The sequence below is a fragment of the Gymnodraco acuticeps genome, unplaced genomic scaffold (assembly GCF_902827175.1).
Source record: "Gymnodraco acuticeps unplaced genomic scaffold, fGymAcu1.1, whole genome shotgun sequence".
In the NCBI taxonomy this organism is placed as follows: Eukaryota; Metazoa; Chordata; class Actinopteri; order Perciformes; family Bathydraconidae; genus Gymnodraco; species Gymnodraco acuticeps.
In genome coordinates, this window is record NW_022990590.1 from 295,716 (window position 1) to 319,989 (window position 24,274).

Genomic DNA, 24,274 nt, shown 5'->3' on the forward strand with positions numbered 1-24,274 from the left:
AACGTCAATGATGTTGTCAAGTTTTGAAGACAGTATGCCCTCTCTATCGTTGTGATAAAGCAGCACACTGTTTCTTCTCAATCAGTGATTTGACTCAATCACTCTCCCATGTCTCGAGCCCTTTCAAAATCAGTCACAGCCATCAGTCACAGCATGGCACTGCCAAACCTCATCAGCAGTCATGTGGATTGCATTAGAATGGGTCGAGCCATGGCACAGCCGGAGGCCCGAGCTTACTTATCATACCCTTACAGCGAGAGATGGTTCGGGAAAAGTACCTGGAGGGCTGATGAGGATTATTCAGACACCCCGCAGAGAACAATACTCCCCGTTTTTGATGACTCCCTTTTAAATTCTCTTCTTCCTTGAATTTAAAGCAGTCGCTACCTAAATACTCTTTAAATGATCGCTTGTGAAGTACACAAACATAACATTGAGCTGTTATGAAGATACACATAACGCAGAAGGTTGAATTTGCACTTCATTTTATTTGCATCACATCACTCCCACATATAAAGATGACACACAAAGAAGGAGATGTTTCATTCGATTAGTTACAGTGATATAAATGTAACATAAGTGGAGTAAGTAAATGCATTTAAAATCCATGTCTTATGAATATTTCATATACATAAACATGACAAACGACCTGTTTTGACAAACAAAATAGCATATACATTAAAGTAACTTCCACAAGAAGTATAATAAAGCCTTTGGCTCGGTTCAGAGGTTACAATGGAGTGTAACATCTAACTTTCTTTAGCACATACATCATAGAAGCAAGTTATTTTTTGAAAAAAGGGTATTATCTTACACTATTGAGTAGATAAGGATTGTATTGAGCATGTAAACAAAAGAGGGGCAAATTATAAAATGCCAGGGTGGCTGTGTTGGTGGGAGAATCCGCACGGTGGGAGTCAAGACCCCTGCAGGGCTTGCTTTTTACATATGCAGATTGATGGGAGACGGGGACAAAAAGCCAAAGGTTACCACTCCCGTGCCACTTTTCTATTAGGACAAGAGGTTTTTCAAACAAAGTGACTGTGCCGATCCGAGAATTAAGATGGAGGAAATACATTTGTTTTGACAGAAGTCCTGCTGTGCTTCTTTTCAAGCACGACTTTAAACAGATGATAAAATCCCATCAAACATACATGTCAGGGGTGATAACATTGTCAGCTGATTAACTCTTCGAGAAGATACCAAGCTAAACCAGCAAGGGGAGCGTTCACACACAGGTACGAAAGTGGCACCTTTCACTGCAACCTGAACTTGCTGCAGCTGCTGAATATAAATAGGCCGCAGTAGGCAGACAGCGAGAACACAACAGAGTATTGGCTAACGCCCATCTGCTCAAACACAGACACTTTCTGTTTCTCCCGCTCACATTAAAGGCTGCATCTGGCAGCAAAGCCCCAAATGCAAATTCACATAATTTACATGACGGCCTCTGCTTTCTCCTCTGTGGCTGTATGGTGCTATGTTCCTTTAAAGTCTCAATTCACAGCCCTTCTTCTCTTGAGTGGCTCACACCACTGATGCATTCACACACTTTGATTTTGATACGTTTTTACTATTGCCCTGGAACAATCAAATATTTGAATATAATGTAAACAATTTCATACTGTCCCGAGTGTCTGCTGAAGACGGAAAACCCTGGCTGAGAATGACCCAGAATCCTCTCTGTTGTCCCCACAGATGTTCGTTCCCAATGTTTACTTTGCTCATGTAGTGTTTCCCCTTTGCAACATTTGGCATCTCAGAGTAAAATAGGCCAATTACACAACAGGAAACAAGGCTAAATTGCCATAAATCTGAGCCTTGACAACATATAATAACTGATATTAATAAATTAAAGTTTTGTCCACAACCCACAGGGTCTGTTTATGAGTTCAGATGAAGCAAAAAAATTTCTTCCAACTGCACTTGGAGAAAGCTTTAGTGCGTCTGTCGGAAAACCTCCTCTTCTTAGATTTGCGGGTTTTGTTCTTAATGGCAGCAAAAATGGCCGCATCAAACGCCTCCTTCAAGTTCTTTTGTGTGAGCGAAGAACACTCCACGTAGTCTGCAGCCCTGATCTTGTCCGCCATGCTCTGTGCCCTGGAGTTCGGGATTGGCTTGACGTTCGATTGGTCCAGGTTGATGAGGACGTTCACGTCCAGCAGAAGGTCGGACTGAGTCCCTACGAGAACGATGGGTGCAGACGGGTTGTAGGCCCGGATCTCTGGAACCCACTTCTTGGTGATGTTGTGGAACGAGGTGGGGTTGACCATGCTGAAGCACAGGAGGAAGACGTCCGTGTGGGCGTAGGACAGGGCTCTGAATCCATCAAACTCTTCCTGAATGGAACATAAAGACAGTTAGTGTCAATCAAACTATGTGCAGACATGATGGAGAAATGAGTGAAAGACGCTGACTCACTAAAGAAAAAGGTAATCTATTAACATTGTGAGATCATGGTACTGAGTCACATATTGGATGAAGCAAGGAAAGTTGTACCTTCGCAACTCATCTTGACTACAACTAGAAAATCTGTGTATTTTATTAGGAATGGTGGTTTTATATTTTGTATCACTTCCCTTGACATAATTAACTCAAGATCAGGAAACAGGTGTGAATTTGGTACTATAAAAAGCTCACTAAACACACCCTTTAAAAGTAACATGGTGAAATGTTTTCTTGTTGAAAAACAAACAGATAGTCTTACCTGTCCAGCAGTGTCCAGTAGCTGAACTTTAACCGGGGCTCCTTCTACTTGGACCTGACCTGTTGAAAATCAGTAACATGAATCAGTTAGTATCAGTCAGTTTAGATCACTTGTTTTCCAACATATTTCTCACACATAAATCTGATTTGATGATTGTTTTTTCTGTAATAAAGGTGTATATATATTTAATGTGGTTCTGTATGCATCATGACAAAATAGTTCTTAACTATTTCACTTAAAAAACACGCACATGACATGGCAATCACAATATACAGTACATTACAAATGTTAAATAAAAGCTGTGTGTGTCAGTAAACACTGAACCTAAGCAAACACACCAGCAATTAAGGAAATTAAAAACATTAAAAAAAACAATTCGTATTGATTTTTTTTGTATCGCACTAATTTGCTTCCATATATCTTGTTGCACTGTTGACTTGGGATTTTCATTGCCAAGAACTAGGCTGTAGCATAATGACAATAACAGTTTTGAATTTGTTTTTCTCTATTGGTTCAACTTCTTGTGTATGATGATCACTCACCAGAAAACACGTCAAAGCCAGTCTGCTGGTACTCCGTGGGGTATCCGTTGGAGGTATAGCTGACGATCATACTGGTCTTCCCGACGGCTCCGTCCCCGACCAGCATGCAGCTAATCACGCCGGGCTCCAGCTCATCTTCCCGGGTCAGCCCGCAAGCAGAGGGGACTCGGGACTCGTGGGAGAAGTAATCCATTTGAGGTGGCATGTCGAGCCGCACATTAAACTTTGGGAATGCAGACTCTCTCCTCCCTTACGGATCTATGACGGTGAGAATAGATACTGAGGGTTGTCTGGGTGCTGATATACTGAGTTACATACCGGGAGGCTGCAGATCCTGTTCTAAAGTGACGGGGACATGTGGGGAGGGACGCTTTTGGGGGAAGTTTGTAATCGGACAGGTTGCGATTTGCATAGACACTCCCATTGAGGAAAGAAATAAAGAATCTTTTTTTTTTAGATAGATATCTAGATGTTCTTATGATTTTCTCCTTACAAATGTTCAATACATCTTATTTTATGACTCTTTAATTTATTTTTGAATAAAGTATCTGCATCATTGCTGGTCTGACATTTAAGGATGATATACATCTAAATTGTAACCTACAGCTCAACCTGAAGCTGTTTCCCAGAATTATCTGTGCTTTCCATATAATGACGTCTTGTACAAAGAGTGTGCATTATTTATGATCGTGTTATGGCCTATTCTTTACCTATATCAGTAATGTTGAGGAGAAAGCATACATCACTTTTAAAATAATTATTCTAGCTCTATTATATATAAATGAGCGTGGGTTTACACTAAAGGCCCCTTGGAATTGTTTTCTTTACTGTTTGGTGTAATCTTTTGCCCATACTGTAAGGCAGAGGTGGGAGAAGTACTCAGATCTTGTACTTAAATAAAAGTACAACCAGAGTGTAGGAAATAGGAATACTCTATTACAAGTAAAAGTATTGTATTCAAAATGTTACTACTCAAGTAAAAGTAAAAAAAAAAAAATCAGAGTACCAAAGGTAAAAGTACTTATAATGCAGATTGGTCCATCTCAGAATAATATATATATATATATTAAATGTTTTGATTATAATTATTAATGCATTAAAGTGTTAGCTGGTAAAGGTGCAGCTAGTTTTAATTACTTTGTATACTGCAGGGTAGCTTGTGCATTTACTCCAGGTGTAACTAAAGTCTTATTTAATTATTGATTAGATTTCACAACATGAATCCAAATCTGTAAAGTAACTAAAGGTATTAAAGTAGAAATTCAATGTAGCATACAATTGAAATATTCAAAATTGTAATTAAGTACAGTACTTGAGTAAATATAATTAGTTACTTCCCAACTCTGCTGTAAGGGTATGTTGCAAGACATGTGTATATAAATGTATATAATTAGGCTACCAACGGTGCCTTTAATATTCCTTATTTGTATTTATTTATACTTCAATGTATGTCTTTTTGTCTCACATTCTGTGGTCACCCCCTTGCACACACTCCTTGCCTCCTTGATGTAATGTATAAATTGTGACCGCGGTGAAGTTAGTTTCAGTTTCCCCTGCTGCTGGCTGTATTATGACGGGGAGATATTCTCCGCGAAACGAGGCTTTCACTTAGGGACCATCAACAAATTACTTTTCAATTACACAAGAACAATGTTCTTTTTAATAAATCGACAGCTTCCCGATTGTGTGAATGTGTAGCAAATCCACTCTAGAGCATTGATTTGTTGAACACACCTCTTTTTATTGAATTTGAATACTTTATATACGTGTTATTAATATGTTGATGGAAGATGTCTTAATAACTTCTAGGTCATGTGACCTAATGACTCAATACAGAGATGCTGTATGAGAAACCAATGTGAGTTTGGAAAATTGCACAATGTAAATATATTCTAATAGACCTCAACAATGGAATTATGATCAGTAGAAATGGCCATGACATGGGACCTTTACATTTCAACATCTCATCACCAACCACTCACACTAAGGTTGGACAAACGGCGCCCCCTGGTGTCCAAGATAAGCACTACACGAAATGTGATCACATGACTCCGTTTGTCACCTGATTATCCGTGTCCACCCTGTGTTGTGTAGTCGGAAGCTAAGCTAGCTGTTATTATGATAGCATGAATGATTGAAATGTAGCTTATTTACACGTTTGCTGCATCTTCATATATCATATTATACATCTTCCTTGGGAATTTAGACGCACGTGGTGAGAGGAAATGCTCTCGCTTGCCCTCAATGGGAGGAAGTTGTGTTAGCTAGCTAGCTGTTTAGCATACATTTCTAGGATTTTTTCTCTGCCAGCCATTGTTTATCATTTACAGGGAGAACAACGAGTTAGAAAGAAGGTACTTCAAACCATGGCTTCAATTCTGGACGAGTACGAGGACTCTCTAAACACCAGGCAGCACAGCCGCCTGTCAAATGCCAACATCGGGATAACACATTCAGGTTAGTCGCCCTCTCTGGAGCTGCTCCGTTTCATTAGCTAGTTACATTCAAGGGTGCTATAAGGTTGTTAGAACCTTTAAGGAATGTTAAAACTACACAATTAGTTAACTCCATGGTTTCATTGAGAACATGCTTTACTTGTTCCCTCACATTAGGCTTTGTGAATGTGAGACTCGAGGAAGAGAAGCCGATATTCAACAAGCAGAGGATCGATTTTACTCCACCTGAGAGGATAAACCATCTTGCAGTCTGCAACAATCAGCTATGCATGAGTCTAGGAAAGGACACCCTTCTGAGGTAAATAACACTGTCCTAAGCCCTTTAATTAAACGCACTGTTATCGGCCACTGGTGTTTGTACGGTTTTCATTGAATTACCTTGAGTTAGTGCTTGTTGTTCCTTTTGATTTGTACTCATCTGCTGTAAGCTGTTGTTTATTGGAGCATCTAAAATAGTTGTTAATGATACAAGATACTGATACTAATGTTCTCTTCTGTACAGAATTGATTTGGCCAAGCCAGATCAACCTAATCAGATTGAATTAGGACGGAAAGATGAAAGTAAAGTGCACAAACTGTTCCTGGACCCCACTGGTGAGTAAAAAGACAGTGCTTAATCAGATTTTTTGAAAGAATTGCCCTTGGGACATATTTATACCTCACATTTACATATTGTTTATTACAATGAGACTTGTGAGTCATGCAAAAATAGATTTGCATTGTTTTAATTATATAGCTTTAAGTCATTCTTTTATACAGGACACACATATTTTTGTTATTGTTTTATATAGTACATTTATTGGGTATCATGAGGTATTTCACAATTACATCGGAATTTCTCTAAATGCTACTACATGATATTATAGTATTAGTGAGTCAGTTTTGACCTATTAACTCAATCAGCTGTATTTTTCTTCATATCCTAACACAGGCTCCCATCTGCTGATCTGCCTGAGCACCAGCGAGTGTCTGTACCTAAACAGGAACACGCAGAAGGTGCGCAGTCTCTCCCGCTGGAGAGGCCACCTCATCGAGAGCGTGGGCTGGAACAAGCAGCTGGGCAATGAGACAAACACAGGACCTGTCCTAGTTGGCACCAGTCAAGGCATCATCTTTGAGGCGGAGATCTCTGCAACTGAGGGCAGCCTGTTCAACACCAATCCAGATCAATACTTCAGACAGGTACGACGTAACATATTGTTATGTGTGGGTTGCAGTGTTTAGTATGTGATATTCATTTAGTGGTATTGTTGTAGAAAAAACCATCCTCCACATTTATTTATCCCTCCTTGCATGAAAATAACCATGTTCTCTTGTTGAAACAGGTCCACTCCCTGGAGGAGGATGGGAAGCCTGCACCAGTCTGCTGCCTGGAGGTGGAGCGGGGGGGCTCAGAGAACAAGTACTTCATCATCGCCACCACCCGCAAACGTCTGTTCCAGTTTGTGGGTAAATTGGCCGAGGGGTCCGAGCAGCAGGGCTTCAGCTCCATCTTCAGCCAGAACCAGGACCTGCTGCCCAGCTTCCAGGAGTTCCCAGCCAACATGGGCTACAGCGAGATCACCTTCTACACCCCGAAGCTCCGCAACTCACCTAAGTCCTTCGGCTGGATGATGGGTAACGGAGTTCTTTACGGTCAGCTGGATTATGTCAGGCCTGACTCCCTGCTGAGCGATGTGCAGGTAAATGTATATTTAAAAACGTTTATTCAGAAGCTAAAACATTTATGAGGTTATTTTGCACTGCATAAGTATTAAATGAAATGTAAGAAAATGAACATTTCCTCTGATGTGACAGGCCGATAAGATGATGCAAATGTGTACGTAACTCAAACTGGTTACGAATCTGGTCCCGTAAGAAATATTTGCAGTTTGGAGGTTTTTAAAGTGTTCAAAACGAATAGACTAGTTGCGACTACTGAAATAGGTCAAATTTGCCCTGGTTGTGCCTATTTTGAAGATTGTCTTAAGAGACAGCACTATTCAAGCCTGTTAAAGATACATTTTTCCGTTAAGTTTAAAGATTTTACATTAAAAAAAATATAAGGTTTGTTTTACTAGCTTAGATGTAGTGGTGAACTCTTGGTGAACATGTACCTTTTGAATCTGCGTGGGCCATAACAGTAACACAAGGCATAACAACATTATATAAGAATATGCTATTTCCACTACAGGAGAGATTTGATTTCTATACTTATACTTTTTTCCATCTTAATTAGATGGAAAAAAGGATGTGCGTATATTAGCATCGGCATTGGAAATTCATCAGAAGGAGTTGGAAAATATCGGCAAAAATCCCACATCATGCATCTTTCAATAATAACTCTACCTTCTCCACATTGACTCCTTTGTTCTCCTTATCTTATGCGCTCTTCCTCCATATTTTCTCTCCCCTAATGACACAGGTATGGGAGTACACGCCTGACATTGACATCAGTCTCGACAAGCCCATCTCCATCGTGCTGACCCAGTTCCACTTCCTGCTGCTGCTCCATGATCGAGTAAAGGCCATATGCACCCTGAATGGACAGGAGGTGTACGAAGATGTGTTCCCAGATAAATTTGGCACCCTAAAGAAGATGATCAAGGACCCAGTTGGAGGTTTGGTGTGGATCTACACTGAGCGGGCGGTGTTCCGGTACCACATCCAGCGCGAGGCCAGGGACGTCTGGCAGATGTACATGAGCATGACTAAGTTCGACCTGGCCAAGGAGTACTGCCGGGACCGGCCCGAGTGCATGGACATGGTTCTGGCCAAGGAAGCCGAGCACTGCTTCCAGAACAAGCGGTACATCGACAGCGCCAAGTGCTACGCGCTGACGCAGAACTACTTTGAGGAGATAGCGCTCAAGTTCATCGAAGCCAAACAGGAGGAAGCCCTGAAGGAGTTCTTACTGAAGAAACTGAATCATTTGAAACAGAGCGAGAGAACACAGATCACCCTGCTGGTCACATGGCTCGCCGAGCTCTACCTGAACAGCCTCGGCCAGCTGGAGAGCGACGGCAACAGCGTCATCTTCCAGGAGACTCGTGAAGAGTTTCGAGAATTCCTCAGCAGCTCCAAGCACAAGGAGTGCCTGTACAACAACCGCACCACCATCTACGACCTGCTGGCCAGCCACGGCAACGTGGACGACATGGTGTACTTCTCGGTCGTCATGCAGGACTACGAGAGAGTCATATCCCACTACTGCCAACACGACGACTACAGCGCCGCCCTGGATGTGCTCTCAAAGCACTGCGATGAGAAGCTTTTTTACAAGTTCTCCCCGGTCCTCATGCAGCACATTCCCAAAAAAGTGGTCGACGCGTGGATCCAGATGGGCAAGCGGCTGGACCCGAAGAAGCTCATCCCGGCTCTGATGAACTACAGCCAGATGGGCAGCACGCAGCAGATCAGCGAAACCATCCGCTACATGGAGTTCTGCGTGTACGAGCTGACCGTGACGGAGGAGGCCATCCATAATTACCTGCTGTCGCTCTACGCCAAGTACAAGCCGGATTCCCTGCTGTGGTACCTGGAGCAGGCGGGCACGCACCCCTCAGAGATCCACTACGACCTGAAGTACGCCCTCAGGCTGTGCGCTGAGAACGGCTACCTCCAGGCCTGTGTGCTGGTTTATAGGATTATGGAGCTGTATGAGGAGGCAGTGGATCTCGCTTTACAAGTAAGTGATGTTTTTTAATTTTTTTATTGCATTTGAACTGCAGCAATTTGTTCACGAATCAATTTGCCGATTCATTGTAAATTGATTGAGGTGTTTTCAAAGACTCTTACATTTCCGACTTCTCTCTGCTTTATATCATATTTAACTCAATATTAAGAATTGTTGCACTTTTAAGAAAGTGGGATGGAAATGTTTCATTACTTTCAGACTATTTTTTATATAGCAAATTATTAATTAAGAAAGTATTTTGCAGATTAATTGATCGTAGAGAAAATAGTTAGATGCCACTCTAATGTGTCCAAATGATGCACCATTTTGTAGTAAACCTATCATAAACCTTTGACTGAACTTGACTAATGCCACTCACTTGCAATGTGTTTATCAACCATAGGTAGATGTAGACTTGGCCAAGTCGTGTGCGGACCTTCCTGAAGATGACGAGGAACTGAGGAAGAAGCTTTGGCTGAAGATCGCGCGGCACGTGGTGCAGGAGGAGAAAGATGTGAAGAAAGCCATGAACTGTCTGTCCAGCTGCAACCTGCTCAAGATTGAAGACATCCTGCCATTTTTCCCAGACTTTGTCACCATTGACCATTTTAAGGTCTGTAACAAAGAGTTTCCTTTCCTTTTGTAACCAGAGAAACATACCCATACGTAATGCCAATATGTTTTGACTTGATTTTTGGTGGTGAACCTTTATATTTAGGAGGCCATTTGCAGCTCCCTGGAGGAGTACAACCAGCACATCGAGGAGCTGAAGCAGGAAATGGAGGAGGCCACGGAGAGCGCTAAACGCATCCGAGAGGACATCCAGGAAATGAGGAACAAATATGGCGTTGTGGATTCCCAAGAAAAGTGTGCTTCATGTGACTTCCCATTACTCAACAGACCCTTCTATCTGTTCCTGTGTGGACACATGTTCCACTACGACTGCCTGTTCCAGGTATATCTCAGAGGCTGCTTCTGTGCCACTGCACAAATGATGTGTTCTTTTAGTTTAGTTAAAATCTTAAAAGTATCATGATTGAAATATATCTTCAATTATACATTTAAAAGATGCCAACAAAATAATGAGTTTGTAATCTATCAAATCAGAGGTACAGGATGGTTTAAACTGAAACGCGCTCTTTTGTGCATCAATGAGTTCACAAAATGAATACAGAGTTAAATCCCGGATTAAATGTAAGTTAAGGGGTCTTGAAAATATTGATTGTGAAGTTATCCTTGTGATGTTGCAAATTACACGACTGAGAAGCAAGAAAAATGTCAGACTTGAACTGACTAAAAAGTATCAACGTACTGATCGTAAGCACATTTTCTATTCCTCTGCTTTCTAGGAAGTAACCCCTCACCTGACGCCCCTTAAGCAGAGTCGTCTAGAGGAGCTGCAGAAAAAGCTGGCCGCGACCACGCAAACCTCTAAGTCTCGACACCGCCCGGCGCCCAAGGACGAAGGAGACACTGCCAGTCTGGGAAAGGGCAATGCGGGTACAAGCCGCGAGCAGATAAAATCAGACATGGATGACATCATCGCGTCGGAGTGCGTCTACTGCGGCGAACTGATGATCAAGTCCATCGACAAGCCCTTCATTGATCCAAAGAAATTTGAGGAAGAGAAATCCAGCTGGTTATGAATGAGGCCTCAATTCCTCTCAATATGAAAAAGACATGACAGCCAACCATCCTGTATGTTGATGAAACTGCTCCATCCGTAGGACTGACCCATTCAGTGGATACAGACATTCACCTGATTGCCTACTGTTGTTCAGCTTCAGGTGTGATTTTGGTTGGCAGTATATGAAGCTGATTTAAAGACCTTTGCACTTTGTATGGCTGTAAAAAGTGGACATTGTGGAAAATGATACACGATGATGTACTGATGTATAATATTGCCAGGGCTGAACCTCTGAATATGATGGCAGAAAATAATTCAAAAGCTAGAATCAGATATAACTGCACTATACATCTATTAATAACTTTAAGTTATGCACTTGCTTTGTCTATTGGAAACATAACCTGCACTTCCATAGCTCAATTCAACCGCTCCATCATCGGCTCTTAGTTCATCCTACAGGTAACGTGGGGCAGATTATCAAACTGTTAGTTTATATACTCACTGTTTTACGATACATTTGTGGCACATTGAAGCTTGTCAGTGTGGATGGACTGATATTTGGGTTGTTTAATGTAATAAATATTTAACAAATGATTTTAACTATTGACTGGACTGAGAACAATCAAAACCCTTCTTCACTGTTCCTTTGCTCCCTGGAGGAGGACAGCAAACATCATCACATCAGTGGGTTTAAGCGATACACAGAATAGTTTATGCAGTTTAATAGTGAAGCATGTCAAAAAATTGAGCTAGGCTACTGTGACAGCAAGCATTTTTTGGATCCAAACAATGATTAGCATTCTGTGTGTATCACATATTTATTACCTCTATAAGTGACAGTACATTTTCATACATTTGCAAAAAAACAAGTATGTATATTTTCAAATTTTCTGGAGTTCACTTGAAAATAGTATACAAGTTTACAATGGTCACATTTTACCCTGGATATCCCAACTGTCTCACCATACCTAAAACGGAGTTCCCGTATAGTGACGTCAGACGTAGCTCGGTAATCTTCGCTGTGTGCAGACGCTATTAATCGAGATCGGAATTTAATCGATGCATTTGTACAAGTTGTTCATATGCCGCCCAAAACGTCATATATGATATATATGAATCTAATTAAACTAACGAACGATACTGCTGCTATTTCTTGTCACATTCGTGTCTTCGTAGACATCCACAGGAGAGCGTCATTCTCTCTGCGATTGATTATAACGCCTGCTCCTTGCTGTACCCTCGCCATGGCGTCGTGTCTCTGCTCTCTCAGTAACAGAAAGTGGCCGCCTCTCTGCTGTTGCTGCCGACTCAAAGCTCACAGACTCGCTCGGCGCCTCAAACCGCCATTTTGGAGTCAGAGAACCGAGAGTCGGCAGCAGCGGAGAGAGAGACGCAAAAGGGGACACGGGGCCGAGGTGAGAGACTCCATGGTGGTTGTTATGGCGAAGGAGCAATGGGGGAAGATGGCCGGGAGGGAGAAAGAATTAAAACATGGGGATCATTCGTTCGCCAGGCAACCGAGTCCCCGTTTGTGGCCGAAACAAGGGTACGGGAGGCGCGGGCGAAGGGCCTTGCTCTCGCTGCACCGCGACTAGCCTGTTTAAGAAATGCCATTAAACCAATATCATCTTAATACATTGTTTAGGCAAGGAGGTGGTGGCCTTAAAGAGACAGACCCGATTTGAATACTTCATATTAATGGTGAGAGGACGTCTGTGTCAAAATTATAAGCTAACGTTTCTAATGAAAAGCTACACAAGCGATAGCAAGGATGCTATAGCAACAAAGACCAGATGCTTGGGAAATCAACTATCAATGTATATTTAGTGTCCCCTACTTAAACCAGTAAGCTGTCAGTGTGTGTGTGTGTCTATTCAAGTACCTTGACCCTTTACTATCATTGATCGGAGGCAATGCTGCTTCTGCTTATTAGCAATGCAGCTAACGGTTGTTAGCCTGCAAGCTACAACCCAGTGCACCATCCAAGGTTAGCTAGCAAACCTGGCTAACGCTATCTTGGATTTGCAAGCTAGCTAATCACAATATAACGACGTAATAGCATAACAAGATATATATTATTAATAACAACAACCCATTTTGTTCTTAAAAAAGCGTCCGAACTCTTAGTTGGCTTTAGTTTTTGCCATCCGTTAACAGGCGACAGAGTGAACTTGCATCAAAGTAAAGTGAATACGTAATGAGAAGTAATTACTGAGGACAACCGAATCGTCACTCACTGTCATAACTCAAAAACATCACTTGCCACTCACAAATTAAATTATAACTTAGATAATGCATCAACACTTGGTTACTAAGTGATATTGAAATTATTGACTCGAACCATTAAAAGATGATACATCAAATATATTCAATATGACTCTTAATAAACTGTTACTGATATGAAAATATTATGTAGTAACACTTGGTCATTAAGCTATATTAACGTTATAGTGGAAATGGTGGACTCAAAACCACTTAAATATATCCAACTGTTTCTGTTAAAATAGTATAGAGTATACTAGCCTAGTGTGTTATACAAACAATAGTAAATCAACTCTTCTTATATAAAGGAAAGCTGAATCAATGCATTTTGTACTATAAAGTATTAACATCATGTACACAATGGCAAATCATGTACAATTCATTCAATTAAATGCATCGTAATGTTGCAGAAGCTTTTTTTTGTTTTATTCATTTCATTTCAATATGGAAACCTGTGAAAATTATGAGCATTCACATTGTCAGAATTGTGCAGAACACCACACATGAAAGAACACTAGCCACCCATAAAAACACTATATCACTGTCATGTGTGAACATCAGTGTGTGACTGCAGTTTCTTCTTTTGTAGGGGACTTTCACCATTGTCTGATCATTAATCTTGGAATCAAGGACAATGGCATCCCTTACTGAGAAGGTAGGTCCAATGTTTATGCTCTGTTTTGCTTAATAAGTCCCATACAATGATGATATTATACTGCATGCCAAGCCAATGGAGTACAAAAGTTAATTTTGGACTAAATGACATTGTTCTGACATGACTCAGTTTGAGATATAGGGCTTGATTAGTCTTTCTTCTTCTCTCTCTTTTTAGTAAACGCGCTGCCCTGTTGGGCAGAGGTGTCTGCTGCATGGCGTCTGGGCAGGGGGGCCGACCGGAGGCTGGGGCATCAGGGAGCTCTGGCCTGGCCAAACCTCTCTACCTGCAGCGCTTGGAAAGATCCCTGAGGTTGGACAGTTTCCTGCGCCAGACTGCCGCCATCTTCAATGGAGATATAACCACCAGGTACAAGCAGAGTAGAGTGGGTGGGCAAACACTTTTCAATTTTTGGCTCCGGTTGGCCCCTGATAAAATGTTATGGTTCATTTAAGTGTCTCATGCTTGGATGTTGACAATTTTTGTGAATGCAATTGTGTGTGTATGGGTTTGCTGGTTAAAAACACTGTGTGCATTGTAAAAGGGCTGCACGATTTGGTAAAAATAAGTCATTGCTATTATTTTCAGGATAATACAAGGTATTATCTTTTTTAAATCATTATTCAAGTTATCCTTGAACAATTCTACTAAATGGCCATGGTGTGAATTATTTAAATTTTTTAAGGACCAGTACTAAACAAGCTTTTTAATTTAATATGTTATATATTTTTTTTAAGCTGTTCTACAACACCACTATACTTCTTTCAGAACTATTTAAAAAACATATTCTTTACTAAATATTGCACCTACTGCGATTTGGATATTGCACTAGTCCACATTGTGATTTGACTTATATTGTAGCAATCTTCCATCCAGTATATCAGGTCCTAAGTATCTAATGTTGTCCTACAATGTGCCCCCTGCACAGTATTCATACTACCAGATACAAATCCAAAGAGAAGATTAGATATTTATAGTCTGCAAAGAGTGGGCTCACAGCTGCATGCCTCTCATGTTCTAGTGATGAGAGTGATGACAGCGATGGAGGATTGGGGACGGGGTTATCCCTGGACGCCCCCACTCAGCATACTGCTCTGACCGTGAAGAGTGAGCCGTGTGAGGAAGAGGATGGGCTCTCAGAGGAGAAGCCCCTCAACGGAGTCCTGCTGCAGGGTAAAGGTACATACAGAAACACTGATATTTATGTTATGCACATGTTAGTATACACTGGTTTTGTCTAACTGTTCACGGGGGTTCATGCATATTTATATTGTGTTGTGTTTTTTTGTCCCCCTCTTAACTCCACAGACCAAAAGGCAGATAATGCGAGTCTCTACAACTTCTCCAAGCTGAAGAAGAACAGGAAATGGCTGAAGGTATTTTATAGACATTTTCTCATTTGTACTATGGATGTAATTGTTCAGTTGAGGAATGGATTACTCATAAAACTAATATATTTATTTAGTGGTCTAAAACTTGGCTAAACCCAAACTTGAAAAAACTGTTGAAATGGTCATGTTTTTTGTTGTTGTAAATAACTCAATGGACACAAATGTAAATGATTGTTATACATTTGTCTTTAAAAACAGTAAAAGTACCAAGAGAAAGCCGCATTTTTACTTAAATCTCTGGCTATTTATCCTCTATTTCAATTTTCCATTCAAGCTCTTGCCAAAAATCTAACAATATTTCAAATACAATTAATTATGAACTATCTGTGCCCCTTAATTGATCAGTTATTTCTCCTCATATATTTAGTGTTTATGGAATGTAATAAGCTTCCAGTCCATTCCCTTTACCAATGGTTTTGACCTGCTTAACTATATTTGACTTATCCATACAGTTGAATAAAAAGATCAGTACAGATGTTGTCCTTCTCTGTATCCTGTACCCTTTTTACCATGTTCCTCCTCCGTCTCCTGCAGACTATCCTGCTGAGTGACGACACCACGGACTCGGACACGGACTCGGATGACTCTGACTTCAGTTTGTCCCGGGACGAGCTGCAGGACATGCTGAGGCTCCATCGCTTCACCAGGCAGCATCAGAGCAAGTTCCACTCTGACCGGGAGGTAGGAGAAGCTCACATAAACACAGCGTCTGGTGACATAAGGAATTCCATTTGTAATGTCATCTTCACATTTATTTTCCTTTTTCCTTCAGCTTCACCAATACCAGTACTACAGCACTGGACTCCTCTCTACTCATGATGCCTTCTATGAGCAGCAGCGCCACCTGCTGGGCCCAAGGAAGAAGAAAATCAAAGATGAGAAGAAATTCAAGGGTAAAGACAAAAAAAAACTAACATCTCTGGAATCCTTTAGAATCACAGTTGTGTAAATAACCAAACTAAAAAAGCATACATGTTTTTTAAATATAGTAATTTACATGTTTTTATTCTATATATTTTTTTAGCCAAACTGAAAAAGGTGAAGAAGAAGAAGAAACGGGGCGAGGGGGACTTCCTGGATGATGGGCGTCCTTATATCACCAAGATCTTCGCAAAGTTTTCCCATGATGCTCCACTGCCCGTAGTGAAGAAGAAGCATCTCACCATTGAGCAGCTGAACGCACGGCGGCGTAAAGTCTGGCTCACTATCGCTAAAAAGGAGATTCCCAAGGTTCGTATGCATAACAGTGACAAAGACGACGTTAAACAGCTTCTTCCTTTTTAAATATAGTAAAACATTTATTTTGAAAGGTGTAATTATTATTTTATTACTATTTTGCAGACTTTCAAGCAGAAGACCTCTGCTAAGAACTTAGTATCGACCAATGCCAAAAAGGTAAGTGTACACATCACAGTTTTTGTATAATTAAGGATACATTTGAGTTTAAGTGGGATATTTAACCTCTGTTCCTTTTGTCCCAGTTGGCTCATCAGTGCATGAGAGAGGTCCGGCGCGCTGCCATCCAGGCCCAGAAGAACTGCAAGGAGACGTTACCACGGGCCCGCCGCCTCACCAAGGAGATGATGCTCTACTGGAAGAAATACGACAAAGTGGAGAAGGAGCACAGGAAGAGGGCGGAGAAGGAGGCTCTGGAGCAGCGTAAACTGGACGAAGAGATGAAAGAAGTAGGTGGAAAGGAAAGGGAAACATTTGCAAAAGGTTTTACCGAAGAGGTAAGATTCATTTATAAGTAGGGTTGGGAACCGAAACTCGGTTCCAGATGAGAACCGATAAGAAAATGCCGGGTACCGGGTACCCGTACAAAATACACCTTTTCGGTTCTGCTTAACGGTTCCTAAACGCGGTAGACCCTGTATTCCAGCGGGTCCGTCTGTACCGCGGCGCCGCGGTGACCCGGTGGAATACAGGGCGGACCTGGAGAATCACAGAACGGCCGGTCGTCAGCGGCCGTTGACGGCCGGCTCGGTACGCTGATGGCCGGCACCGCCCTAACATTTTTTAAACGGCATCATGTAAGTTGCGCTGACAGGCGACAGAGGTCCACAGTTGCCCCGCAGCGAGGCTCCCCCCGCCCTCCCGTAGACAGTTCACGAGCTCAGTCACTTCATAACACCAAAGATGGGTCGCGGTAAACGCTCTGAAGTGAGGCTCCACTACACTAAAAAATAAAAAGACAATTGGGCACAGTGTTAATAGCTTGCCACAGGCATAGCTCAGTTAAAATAAAGCACAGCTATTGTGCAATAAATTTGTATTGCATGTATATTTTTTATTTGTAACAATTTCAGTTAAAGCTGAAAAGAATAAAGATATTTGTGTTATCTAAACGTTTGACCTCTTTCTTTTACAATTTTGGAATCGAAACGGGGAATCGATAAGAACCGGAATTGATAAGCAGAACCGGAATCGGAATCGGAATCGATACATTTCAAACGATACCCATCCCTATTTATAAGGTTGGAAAGGTAAATCGACAATAAAACGCTGCAAAACTGCAGTCTTTTCATTGATTTTAAAGCTGGTATTTTGGCACAGTTGCAGATAAAGAAGAATTAGTAGTGCTTAACTACATTTGAGTTGTGACTGCGTAGGATTTTCCCTGATAAAGGTGTGAACCCAACAACTCTAATAAATCAGAAAGTCACATTGAATTTGAGAAAAGATATCTGTAATCGTATAATTTCCTAAATTCTCAATAGGATTTTATCATACAAAATAGTCTGCTTTAATACACATTTGTTGGCCTTTAAAAAACGAAATGTTCTCTGTGTTCAAAAAAGAGGTTCCTCTTCTGCTTGACGCTCACAAAGGGAGTCACATACTTTATTAAAGAAAGTGGATTACATAAAAACTGGTTTCATTCCAATAATCACATCAAATATAAAGACAGAAGCATATTACATCTGTTCCAATATAACTTGATAAAACACAAGTATTCAAGTCTAAAGAGGTGGTATACATAATTAAAAACATCTAGAGTGGTGATATTAAAGGAAATTGCTTTTTCCTGCTTTTCTCCCGTCTCTCGCAGGCCAAGCGTCAGCAGCGTAAACTGAACTTCCTCATCACACAGACGGAGCTGTATGCTCACTTTATGGGGGGTAAAGCCAGCATGGGGGGTCCGGAGGGAGACACGGCTCAGGTGGAGATTCTGAGGAAGCTGGAGGACAGTGCGGGTCTCAGACAGATCGACATCGGAGGAGGAGTGATGGTCAAAATGGGACAGGAGGATTACGGTATGAACGGCTCAGTCAAGTTTATTATAATATTAATGGTTCCTTTGGGGAACTGTAACAAGAAATATGTTTGTTTCTAAATACATGCCTAATAAACCATTTATTAGTATATTTGTAGCCTGTTTCATTTAGATTATATTTCATATTTTCCCTCCCAACATTTTATGTGTGAAACGAAAGATACTGTTTACTAATGATGATATTTTACATTATTTTCAAGCTTAATAAAAAAAAAGTATATATATCATTTTTTTGAAGAACATTCTTTAGGTATTGTGTATAGCAGTGTTTCTCAAACTTTTTCATATCGTTTTTTACAAATCGCCTGAAAATGGTACAAACAAGTGGCAACATGTGTGATGAAGGTGTTTATCTGGGCTAGATCATGCAATCGAAAGTGAAACTTAAGCTCGCTCCATTGCGGAGATATTCCCGCGAGAGTGCGGAAAACTTAAATTTATTTATTTATTTCAAATGTGAAATGTTACCAATATATTCACGGACCACTAGGGGGCGCTTACGGACCACCAGTGGTCCGCGGACCACACTTTGAGAAGCACTGGTGTATAGGAAAGAAAATGAAATATTGAATTATTCTGTTTTATTCACGAGTGGATTATGTACGGTTTCAGATAGCAGTTACTACAAGTCCCAGGCGATGAGGAATGCTAAAGAAGCCTACCAGATTCACCAAGAGAGAGTGAGTCGATGTCTGCACACACTCATCCATTCCACACACACTCCCCCTGTTGACACTGTGCTAATCTCCAACTCTCTGCCTGCAGACGCGGATGTTTGACGAGGAGGCGAAGGACAGCCGCTGTGCGTCGCTGCACGCCGTTGTAGGCCCGTCCTCAGGCTCAGGGTTCGGAGAGAGCTACAGCCTCGCCAACCCCTCCATCCACGCCGGCGAGGAGATCCCTCAGCCCGCCATGTTCGACGGCAAGCTCAAGGGTTACCAGCTCAAGGGCATGAACTGGCTTGCCAATCTTTATGAACAGGTACATTTTCTCCCCATAACACTCAATGGACCCAACAATCCGTGCTTAAAACATGAAAACAAAAATGTCCTGCAAGTCCTGGATTCAATACTTTTCTTAACTTACATTTGTTTGTACTTAGCAAACAAAATTAGAACTACCCAAGAAGGATTTTAGTCATCATATGTTTGGATCTTACGTTTTCAGGGAATTAAGCTCGGCAAATATTATCCTTTAGCATGAGCCCCTCCTTCCTGTGTCACACTGAGTTTTTATGTGAAACGCAATTCACAAGTTCCCTTTTTTAAACTTTTTTTGTACAGAATGAAAGAACATTTCTGGACACGAGTGAATGACGCCTCTTCTTTCTCTATGTCCTTATAGTTGGCATGTTGTTTGAAATATACATTTGTATCTTTTGTGAATGAAATACTTAAAGGTCAATGAATGTTGATGCTTTTATAGGCGTATACTTATAGTATGGACTCATCTGTAGGCCTACTATAAAACAGTAAAATAATTCAAAAGTTGCAGTGTCATATTTTGTATTTGTTATTCATACACACTGAATGATTTATTTTCTCCTGTGTTCTCTCTCTGCAGGGAATCAATGGAATCCTGGCAGATGAGATGGGACTGGGAAAGACGGTCCAGAGTATCGCCCTGTTGGCTCACTTAGCAGAGGTGAGGCCAAAGGCTTTCATCTATCTCACACTTTGAAAAAGCGCCTGGAATATTTGATTGTCTCTGCTGTTGTTACTAACCTAAGAAAACATGTAACGTCCAGCTTCTTTTTCCACCTGCATCCTTTAAAGCAGGGGTGGGGAACCTTTTTCCTCTCAAGGGCCATTTCAATGTTTTCAACATCCTCTGAGGGCCGTACAAATTATTGACCTCTGCTTAAAAAAACTAAAATCACAGCCCATTCATTTGGCCTTTCTTTCATGCTGTGCAAAGAAAAAGCAACCTCTTAATCCAGATATCTTGCCATGACTCACGCATGCACGTGCACGGTTGTGGCATGACCACCAAAACAGAAAGATATGGACACAAGATGTGTGCAAATGTATTTAGTTTCCTATCCATGTGAACATGATTTAAGTGGGGGGGACCTAACCTCTTCTAGGGGAGTCCGGGGGGCATGCTCCCCCGGAAAGATTTGTTTTTAAATGTTGAAGTTAAAAGCATCAATCTGGTGCACTTTGAGAGCAACATTAGGAGATCTATGGATACATCTCTCAACACCCAGATGAAACAGAACTGTAAGCAGATTTTCTTTTTCTTTATGGATATTTTACAAATCACTCCCCTTTCAAACTGTATTCTTGTTTATTAATAACAACTTTTTTTTACTGTCATATAGTATTTTATACCTGTTTACTTTATTCTCTTATTTTTTTACAACTATAATGATCATATAAAGATGTGCCTTTACCTCACTGGTTGTAGAAAAAGCTTCTTATATTCGTTAGCATAGCTAGCTAACCAGATGCTAATAACAACAAAGTTATTGACTTTATGATCAGTATGACAGATGAACAGATCGCCACTGGGCTTTCAACTAAAGACACAGCCACGCAGAAACTGCAGCATGTGTACGGCTCCTTATGAGTACTGACATTTTTGGAAGTGCCGGAGCGGAGCGGCGTTCCGGTGCTCTCCGTCAGAACTGCACTCCTGTCAGACGAGACACATACCACGTGATGACACGTTAGGCTTGTGTTGTGTTCAAGGACCCTGACCTTAGCCAGGAAAAACAGGCACTCACTTGTTTAATTATTTTGCGGTCTAGATTTCTTTAATTTTTTTCTTTTTTGCGTGTGTTTATAAATTACCTCGAGGGCCACACCAAATGGTCTCGCGGGCCGTATACGGCCCGGGGGCCGGAGGTTCCCCACCCCTGCTTTAAAGAGACCCTTCATTGTCACATTACTGTTTTCATTGTTATGCTTTTGTTTAGTCTCAAAACACCCAAAGCAGATACAGTTAAATCTAGGGGAAATGTGTGCTAAGTGATGAGCTATCCATAAAAGAAGGATGCACACCGTCTCCCTCCATGGCTTCCTGTTTTCGAGGCTTCTCACACATACAAATAGCACCTGCCGTCTAGCTGAATCCTTTTTCTTGTTCCTGCACAGAAGGACAACATCTGGGGTCCATTCCTGATCATCTCTCCTGCATCCACGCTCAACAACTGGCATCAGGAGTTCACTCGCTTCGTGCCCAGTTTCAAGGTGAGGATCCCTTTTTTGAAATTCTGCTGAGCGGAAACGCCTGCGAAATCACGTCCGCAGGAGTCCTGACATCCTCATCTCTAATGTTCGCTCTAATTCCTTTAATGGAATGGTTCTAAGCCTTGGTTCCGGGACCATTAAGGGGGTCGCAAGATCATTTCTGGGGGTCTCCAAAAAGTTGTAGGGAATGGCTTTTACTTTATAATTGCTTTTACCAGTGATATCATTGAGCCCTACTCATTTCCAAGCTTTCACAGAACTAATACTGCTAAATGTTTGGGTAATTAATGAACGATCAATGTGGGGAGGAGGACGCAAACACAAACATAATTATTGTTAGGAAAATCGAATCAAAAAGGTAGAGAACCTCTGCTCTAATCGACTTAGTGATCCAATGCTTCTTTTTTTTTCAAACATCTGATCATTTATAACCAAGATGAAGGGTTCAGAAACGGCCAGCATTTCCAGAACCCTCCATTAGAGGGCAGTGTTGCACCAGGACATTGGTACCAGGACTCCAAAGCTGTCAACACTTTGATTGTTGAGTGGCTGCACTTCCTTTTGCATGTCTTTACCGGCCTCTGACAGCCAGGCTGTGTGCATTCAATAATGTTAAAAAGCATTCATCAAACACATCAATTTGTTGGCTATGCTCTAATTCACAAACACTCACACTATTAAATGCCTAACTTGTTGCTGTGCCCATTTTCTCTGAGAATTTAAAAATAAATCATTTCCAGTTAGTTTTGCTAATGAGGTGTGAAAAGACCCTATTACACCATTTGAAGATAAGCTTCCTACACACTCAAAGCAGGTCTGACTGAAAACAATGGAACACCGGCGCGATGAGGGATGAAATGATGTGCAAATCTTTTCACATCACACTGCACATCAACAACTCGCTGACTGAGGCTGTGAATCATACACGTTGCTATGCCTACATGTTTCTCCTGGGAACAACAGCTCTGTTTACTTGTTACATTGCTAAAAGTAAACACTCAGTTTTAATATTAATTTGGTTAAATTCTTTACAGAGCGGATTCTTCATGTTTTTAATCCATTAATTGTCTCTGGGTTTGTATTCATATTGGATATTACTTGCGTTTTCCCATTTTAATCTGCTTTGTACTTCTACTACATTTCAGATGCTAAAATGTTACTTATAGTCCATAAAATGTGTGCAAAGTTACTAGTTAACACTTTACATATACAACACATGATTTACTTTTACAATATGATTACATTAAATTGCATTTAGCTGACGCTTTTATCCAAAGCGACTTACAATAAGTGCATTCGACCAAGAAGATACAAACTTGAAGGAAACAGAATCAGAAAGTACATCAGGTTTGATAGAGCCAAACATTTCAAGTGCTACTCAACTGGCTTTAGATAAGCCAGTCCTTTAATAGTATATAAGTGCTTTGTTAGTAATTGTATTGCTCGAAGTGGAGTCGAAAGAGATGAGTTTTCAGTCTGCGCCAGAAGATGATGGAGTACTGTACTACTAACCAATCCAGAATTTAAAAATAATCTAAAATTGGCTCCATATTGACAAACTACAACATTAAATGTATCTCTTAAATATACTTGTTTGTGATAAAAACAGGATTACAATATATATTCTATAGACATATAATACTGTGATGTTCTGCATACTGAGTACTGATACTTTTGATATTTTAAGTACATTTATCGATAAATCTTCTATATCGTAACACTTTGTATTTTTAACTTTAACTTGTAATGGAATATTTTAAGGCTATATTAATATTATTATGAGTCAATTATCAAAATTAGGGCTTAAACTTAAAACAAATATTGCAAATTAACCAGTACCAACTTTGAATCAAAGTTGGACGTGTTGACCATGAATCGCATTGCAGTGAAAAGGTAAAGAAAGCGGAGTAATCATGATTCATGCATTCAGTAATAATGTTAAAATAAAGTTAAAACAATCTCAGATTTCTCTGACCAGTTTGACATGACATTTGTATTACTACACCACAAGTGTATTAGTTTACTCTCCCCCAAACTACAAGGAAATACTAGTATTACTCATCTGTGATTTATCAAGATTATTATGGTGATCAACGCAGTTTTTTTTAAAATCGATTGTCAGCACTAATCAAAACCCTTCTCCATCTCTGGTCAGGTGTTGCCATACTGGGGGAATCCACACGATCGCAAAGTGATTCGGAAGTTTTGGAGCCAGGTAAGAAAACAGAGTTGTAAACATACAATGCTTTACTTATTTGTTTTGTTTTCTCAATAAATGCTATTTTCTTTCCTGTCTATAACCCTTCCTTTACCTATATTTCTACCTTTCAATAGAAAACCCTTTACACGCGAAATGCCCCGTTCCATGTGGTGATCACCAGCTACCAGCTCGTAGTGCAGGACGTGAAGTACTTCCAGAGGGTCAAGTGGCAGTACATGGTCCTGGATGAGGCTCAGGCTCTGAAAAGCAGCACCAGGTACGCAGAAAACATCATGTTCAGTAATACT

General features: G+C 40.8%; 3 protein-coding genes across 3 annotated transcripts in view; 2 read left to right on the forward strand and 1 right to left on the reverse strand.

The window, feature by feature from the left end:
- Positions 1-468: 468 nt before the first annotated feature.
- On the reverse strand, positions 469-3,603 carry rhov (ras homolog family member V). Its single transcript, XM_034228754.1, has 3 exons — positions 3,250-3,603; positions 2,708-2,766; positions 469-2,339 (listed from the first exon to the last, which is right to left on the reverse strand). The coding sequence occupies exons 1-3, from the start codon at positions 3,452-3,454 to the stop codon at positions 1,893-1,895; spliced, it is 711 nt and encodes a 236-aa protein (XP_034084645.1). The 5' UTR covers positions 3,455-3,603; the 3' UTR covers positions 469-1,892.
- A 1,692-nt stretch (positions 3,604-5,295) lies between these two features.
- Positions 5,296-11,587, forward strand: vps18 (VPS18 core subunit of CORVET and HOPS complexes). The gene is made up of 9 exons (XM_034228795.1): positions 5,296-5,706; positions 5,862-6,003; positions 6,208-6,299; positions 6,637-6,887; positions 7,031-7,387; positions 8,110-9,372; positions 9,764-9,973; positions 10,079-10,315; positions 10,710-11,587. The coding sequence occupies exons 1-9, from the start codon at positions 5,616-5,618 to the stop codon at positions 11,004-11,006; spliced, it is 2,940 nt and encodes a 979-aa protein (XP_034084686.1). The 5' UTR covers positions 5,296-5,615; the 3' UTR covers positions 11,007-11,587.
- Positions 11,588-12,243: 656 nt separating this feature from the next.
- Positions 12,244-24,274, forward strand: part of ino80 (INO80 complex ATPase subunit) — a 48,234-nt gene continuing 36,203 nt past the window's right edge. Inside the window, 17 exon segments of the mRNA XM_034228484.1 lie at positions 12,244-12,402; positions 13,839-13,904; positions 14,082-14,273; positions 14,926-15,083; positions 15,213-15,280; positions 15,830-15,976; positions 16,068-16,188; positions 16,320-16,525; positions 16,637-16,690; positions 16,777-16,980; positions 18,348-18,552; positions 19,185-19,252; positions 19,338-19,553; positions 20,136-20,216; positions 21,671-21,766; positions 23,922-23,981; positions 24,101-24,243. Of these exon segments, the coding sequence (XP_034084375.1) occupies positions 14,119-14,273; positions 14,926-15,083; positions 15,213-15,280; positions 15,830-15,976; positions 16,068-16,188; positions 16,320-16,525; positions 16,637-16,690; positions 16,777-16,980; positions 18,348-18,552; positions 19,185-19,252; positions 19,338-19,553; positions 20,136-20,216; positions 21,671-21,766; positions 23,922-23,981; positions 24,101-24,243 (1,982 nt within the window). The 5' untranslated portion in view covers positions 12,244-12,402; positions 13,839-13,904; positions 14,082-14,118.